This window comes from Mesitornis unicolor, unplaced genomic scaffold, assembly GCF_000695765.1.
Source record: "Mesitornis unicolor isolate BGI_N332 unplaced genomic scaffold, ASM69576v1 scaffold11513, whole genome shotgun sequence".
NCBI lineage: Eukaryota > Metazoa > Chordata > Aves > Mesitornithiformes > Mesitornithidae > Mesitornis > Mesitornis unicolor.
This window is the reverse complement of record NW_010175347.1, coordinates 60677-67504: the sequence shown is the minus strand read 5'-3', so window position 1 is coordinate 67504 and position 6828 is coordinate 60677. Positions and strand designations below refer to the sequence as shown.

At 35.8% G+C, this 6828-nt stretch overlaps 1 protein-coding gene across 1 annotated transcript in view; it reads right to left on the bottom strand.

The window, feature by feature from the left end:
- The window catches only part of NBEAL1 (neurobeachin-like 1), a gene marked incomplete at both ends in the record, with an annotated part of 55769 nt that overhangs the window by 6546 nt on the left and 42395 nt on the right, over positions 1-6828 (bottom strand). Inside the window, 7 exons of the mRNA XM_010181353.1 lie at positions 620-753; positions 1610-1758; positions 2797-2923; positions 3802-3926; positions 4642-4799; positions 5739-5888; positions 5996-6301. Of these exons, the coding sequence (XP_010179655.1) occupies positions 620-753; positions 1610-1758; positions 2797-2923; positions 3802-3926; positions 4642-4799; positions 5739-5888; positions 5996-6301 (1149 nt within the window). The remainder of the gene's footprint in view (positions 1-619; positions 754-1609; positions 1759-2796; positions 2924-3801; positions 3927-4641; positions 4800-5738; positions 5889-5995; positions 6302-6828) is intronic.

The window sequence follows — 6828 nt, the reverse complement described above, 5'->3', positions numbered from 1 at the left end:
TTCCCTACAAAACTATTGCAAAGGTTTATTTACTTTAAAAAAAGCCCCAAAACAATCAAACAACATTTTATAGGAGCTATTCACAAACTGAGCTACTAGTGCATAACTCATCCTAAGTTCTGGTATTTGTCTTAGACCCATGTACAAACCATCACGGACATTATCTAGAGGGGTGAAAAGAAAACAGCCCAAACAGTTCACTAATCCTAAACCATGGAATATAGACATAACAATGGATTTCCAATGTTGTGGCAAAATCAAAAGTCTCCTTTGCTTTGTAACTGATGTGCTCAGAGTCTAAAAATATATGTGGACTTAAAGATACTCAGATTACTACTGATGTAATTTTAGTTGAGTAATTGTTCTGTAACATTACAGAGAGAGACAGAAAAAAGAAGACTCTTGTTTTATTCCTCTTTTCACAATTAATCAGTTTTTAGATGCCAGACTGAGGTTTTCACAGACTGCAGTCTAGTTTCCCACAATGGCTACATCTAGCAAACCTTTTGCTACTAGTGTTAAAGTATTCCGAAAGACACCAGACTCAGATATAATCAGTGAACTTAAACTTGACACTTGTGCTAATTATATAAAACAAGGAAATTTAGGAAACCCATACCTCCTTATTGAAGTTAAGGAAATAGTTGGTTTGATCTGTAAGGAAGATCTCCAAAGCTGACCTCCTCAGGTTGTACCGACGCAAATGTATCTCTCGAATTTGAGAAAGGTGCCATTTGAAATCAAAACCTACCCCTAGGAAGAGCACTTTGATTACTGTCTTGGAATGTATCAAAAACTTTTCATATAGATATAATGTAGTACCATTTCCAATCACCCCACGGGTATTAGAAAAGGCAAATCTCATACGTGGCTTGATTAACCATTTTGCTAGGAAAACATTACTAACTTCAGCTATTGTCTGCTGAAAGAAAGAGGCAGCAGGAAATATCTGATGGAGTGTAGAAATTGTTTCTGCTTTCTGATCAAAGACACAATATAAATGTATTCTGTTGACAAAAAATACGAACCAAAACCCTTTGCTTTCTTAAACAGGCACAACCAGAAGCTTTTATGTTTAGAATTCCCACGGGGACAAACTCTTGATATATCATTTTTGAAAATTTTACCATTAATGGTCAAACACTTTGGTTCACTGTTTTCATACTAAACTATGTATGTTCTACTAAAGTTCACTAAATTAATGTAACTATTAATGTTTACATACTACTACTTTCTTATCAGCACTTACTACTACTTTTTAATCTATTTATGAGTGAAACATTATTTGTCAGAGAGAACAGGGAGGTGCCAGTTAAGCAGCAAATTACAGGCACTGACTTTTTTTAGTCAGTAAACTATTTTCTTTAATAAGTTAATTTTTAAAGAAACAATAATAGTGAATCAGTTTTACAGCTCAGTAAGTACAGTTCCAAATTCTTAATTCTGAAGGTATCAGCCAGCCAATGATCACCAAATACAATATTAGTTTTAAATACAGATCCACAACTTGTGTCTTTACCGTTACTTTGACATTCTCAAAAAAATCAAACTCAGCATAATAAAAACAGAATGCTGAACTGCACTGTAAAGAGATACTGATCATGCTCACCTTCCTCTTTTTCAATGCTACCATCAAAGAAATAGATGTGCTGGGTAGTGATCTCCAGCCTGCCAGGTATCACATCAATTACTGTAATGAGCTCACAGTCTTCAGACAGTATTAGCTTTTCCTTCTGACTTTGTTCGTCCTTCTCATCCCTATGAAAATATCACTAAGTATTACAGGGTTGGGTAGATTATACAGTTGCTTAGATACTTGATACAAGTACAGTACAGAAAAGAATCCAATTCGTATGGCATTAAAAGTACAACATAAATGATTATATGAAGCTACTTCTATTAGTAGTTTTGGATGTCTCAGACTAAATTACCAAACACTACTTCATAGCATTGCTCTTCAGGCTTGTTATTTCAGTTTCAGGCACAACAGACTTGACCTCCTTTGAAGTATGAAAACGTGAGGCTGCATTTCCCTTTCTTATTTGATTGCTAGATGCTTAAATTCTCTGGGCCAGAGCAGAGCTGAGTCCTGGTTCATGTGACTAAAGTTAACTTCAAATGCATTTGAAGTAATGGCTGTTCAGAAGTATATAGATATGACAGATCACAAGCAAGCATTTAACCTTTAAGGTACACGAAAATGTATCTGTATCACTCAAATCAAAGCCACATCTCTACTGCACTTCAACAGCATAAGCACACATAGATGCATGTACAATATCACATGTCCAGTTACTGGAGTGAAGCATTTGCTATTTTCCCCTGCACAGTAGGCCTTCTCTCTGGAATGTTCTTAAACACAGGAGACCCTAGCATATAAACGTCAACCAAGGAAACATCCATGCTACGCAGCTGATGCTATAGGGAATGGCCCCAGCATCTATAGCCAAGAGCCAGTTCCAGCCTGGTCTATGCCCTTACAGGGCAGACCACCTCTTGAGAATTACAGCCAAAGTACATAGCAGAAAAGCCTCAACTTCAGTCCAACTGTGAGCAGCTAATCACTAACAGATCCTGACAAACATCTGCTCTGCCTTCCTTTCCCTGGGGCTCTTTATGTCTCATTGTTGACCATGATAAATCCAACAGCAACTTTTCTACTGGTCAGAACCACTACAAAGCCCTGGGTCTGTAAGGCCAAAGAAAGAAGGAAGCTAATCAACTCCAGAAGTTGTTTCTCACTCCTTATCCATAGCACAGAAACAAATTTCAACCATTCTGTTCTGCTGTACTTACAAATTGGAACTGGCTGCTGTGTCTTCTTCTGGTAGTTCAAGAATATCATCTTCCAAGTCACTCACTTTCACCTGCTTCACCACCTCCAGAAGCAGAGGCTCACTAGAAGGCTGTGTCTGGTGCACACCTATCATAACAGACATTTCTGCTCTGAACATTTTTTTGCAACAGTACTTTCGGAATGCTCAATTACTGACTGAATCTTCTACTGCTGAATATTGGTTTTAACTGAATAAGAATCAACCAGACTTCTTAAATACTTCTGGGGGCAAGCAGAACACCAAAAATACTCCCTGAACTACACTGAAATGTATGTCAAATTGTAACAGTATAAAGGGAAGATATAAACACATCAGAAAATTTTAAACCGAATTCTAATGTGGACGTTTCAAATAAAATATTTGGCAGTGTTCTGTCAGTCACTCTTAAAGCTTGCAGATTCCATGGAAATACACTGTATTTCTTTTTTGCTTACTGGAGTTTGCAAGCATGTTACAGATTTTTTTCATTTGAGTCTTGATATCCAATACACCTAACAAAGAACAGCTAACACCACTAACTCAGCTGTTTGGCATACTTCTGAAACAAAGTGCTTCACAGTTACACATTTTAATCATAAGCTCTAAAAAGTTTTAAACAAAAACTGCCTGCTTATCCTCATTTCATTGTTTTCTTTTCTTGGAAAAAAAAATCTTATGCAAGAAAGGTATGTGTCTGCTTATTTTAAAACAGAATGCTTTTTTTTTTCCCCCTCAACAAAAATATGCATTTCAACGAAAATGTCCCAACAAGGGGAAATTAGTTCTACAGAGTAGGAAGATGCTGTTTCAGGTCAAAGCACCACTCTTGTATTACATATTTTACAACAGAGGAAATAAAGAAAAAAAATAAAGAATTGTGTATCTACCATATACTGATTCTTAAATACAAAGAGTGAAGTGTGTACCTTTCTTCAGTGAAGCCTGAAGAATTCCAAGTGAAACAGCAAATACAATACAACTTTACCTAAATTATCTCTCAGGTCACTAGCATCCTGATGAGAGTTGAAGTTGTAGTTCTGCATGAGTTTTAGTCTCATACGTGAAAAATTTTCTACATTTGAAAGTTTCCAGTGAATAGGATGCTGTTTCCTAGAAAAACAAGAATATTCATTAAAGAACTTTAAAAGATAAAGACCTATATACTGAACTGATTACAAAAGAGTACATATTTAGAAAAATACTGGTCATCTGCTTGTAAATTGTAAAACATAAAAGCAATAAACTGCATTTTAATTGTGTATGTCATATTACAGCCCTGGTCATCTTAATGCACTTTGTAAACAGTATTTACTTCCTACTAAAATATATCAAATTGTTCACACTTTCAGTTAATGACAATTTAAAAAATAATTAAAAAAAAAAACAAAACCCAAAAAAGCCCCTTTATCCAGAACCTAAAAGTTTATCCCCAAAAGCTACAACAGACAAAACATTCTTTTAAACTGAAAATAGTTTCATGCATAAAAACTCAAAGTCCTTATTAATAAGTCTATTCACTTTTTTAACAAAAGAGCCATCAATCCATAGGATCTTTTGAAGTTTTTGCAGTCGCTTTATTGGTAACTAATTTTTGTCACTTGGCAAGAAAATCTAGTAGCCAGGTAACCAGCTCAGCATTACACTTCAAACTTCATATTTTTAAAATTAAATTCAGAATACATTTTAAAAGGTGCATTCAATATTAATTCAAATCTCAAGAATGGCTATCAGAGTCAATTTGACAAGGTTCTAACCATGTGAAACAGCAAGTCAGTCATGTGAGAAAACTCCCTTTAAGTATACGGTTTAAGAACTTCACTCTTACATTTCAGACCAAGGACCACGTTCAGAGAGCAAGTAAAGCTGAGCAGCTCTCCACTGTCTCAGAGTACTTGTGTGTTGACTACTAAGTTGCTTCAGCATACTGTTGTACCGCAGATTTTCCTGTCGTGCCTTTCTGCTGAATGGTTCCACAAAATGCTCCTGAAAGACCATTAAAAAGAAGTCTAGGACTGAAATAACTCTGACCTTTGAAAACACAGTTTTGTGGTTTGCAAGGATTCTCATAAATTAAGAAGGAACAAAAAACGTTTAGCTGTAAAAACTTCTGCAAATTTAAGGTAAACCTTACAAGAGAAATTTTAAAAAGCTTAGTACTGGAAGAAATGGCACCAAACTTCGTCTTAAAAATATGAAAAATGGGTTATCGATGATGAATCCATTCGAAAGCAATTTTTCATAATCAGAAAACTGGCCAATATTCGAAATCCTACTATAATCACTAGGATTTTTATTTAAGTTCTGGTGTTCTAGAATGCAACCCATATTCTACCTTTAGCTACTTAAATAAAGAAGACTTACTATAAGGATCCTTATTAAGAATATACAGGGAAAATTAGAAATGTAACTGAGGTATATCTGCTGTAATTACCAGTTAATTCTAATGCTTAAACAGAGTCTTGTCCTTACACAGAAAGGTAAGTTCAGAAACAATTTTCCCACACATTAAATAGGAACTGATCACCATTTTAAGTGTTTTCATTGTATTGAAGTAGGGTTAAAAAAAAAGTCACACTGATTCATCTCATAACGGAGAAGAGGTTTTAATACTTCAAAATATAAATCAGAGTAAAAGAAGATGTAGTTGATAGCTGAGCATAATTCCAGGTTGCTATATACAATGATTAAGGCTTACTGTCCTGAAATAACTGCTTACAGACAAGACTCTTGAATAATAACAATAGCATTCAAAAGCATATCCTACAAGTGTGCATAGTCACACTGCCCATAAAATCTTAAAGCTATCAACCTGTCTGCAATCACTTGAATCGGATCATCCTGGAATCCAGTTTCTCCCTCTTTTGGAATGCAACTCCTGAGACAGTTCTTTTAAGAGCAACTTGCACACACTGAAAACCTTACCTGAAATTTAAGCTTACTTTCTCCTCTCTCCCGGTCTCGCTTATGCATGTTCACCATAAATGCTTCATAACAATCTTTCCAATAAAGTGCCATCTGCTCATGATCATGTCTGAATGAATTCTCTTCATACTGCTTCATATTTGGAATAATCTGGTTCAACCAAAACAAAGTAAAAAGCACAAAGTGATTTCTGAATTACTTCCTCTGCTTTTGTGGCTAAAAAGAGGGGGAAACCACAAAAAGAATCTAGAACTTACATATTTGTCAATATAAACTTGCCACTCATCAGAGCTGCAGTATTCTTGAAAATCCTCAAAGAAAGATGGGCTGCCATTGGTAGGAGGCAACGAAGGGAGGTGCAGGTTCATGAAAAGAAGTTCATAAATCTTGGATACCAATGTCCGAACAAGGGGAATCAAAAATGAGTAAGTTTCTGTCTTCTCTTCAATTGATCTACTTAAAATGCCTTCCAGCTTCCCCAAGAGGTAGCATGCTTCAGGCTGGCTCTCAATTACTTTGGTCTGAAGAAGGGTGTTTAGTTTGGCTGCTGCCATAGCACAGACCTACACAGTCAAACAACAAAAAATTAATGTAATCCTCCAAACAGTAATTTTTAGCACCTATCTTTTAGCACAGAAGTATGTACATATTCCAGCTGCATCCCAGGTAGCCTGAAGGCACATATGCATCAAATATGGGCACTTATCACTTATTCATCCTGTGATGATCAAAACTGAATCAGCTGTAACCCTTAAGTCACATAGCTGCATGAAGACAATCACATACCTAAACTAACACTCCTAGCTTTACTGAAGAGCTGATATTCCAGGCATAGCTCTGCTAACTTTGTTCCAAAAGTTCACGTGTACTTAAGGTATGTCAACCTGAAACTGCTAACAAATATATTTTATGGTAGAAACAAAAAGTCATGATCAGAATCACTATCTTACTGCCTCTAGTGCCTACATAGTCCCATCTTCAAATAGCTTGCCCTCTGCCTCTTTCTCATGCTCAAGATGTGCACACTGACAGGACTGTAGAATAAATTTGCAAATGGTAAGAACCAATAAAATATCTTCCCTATAGAAAG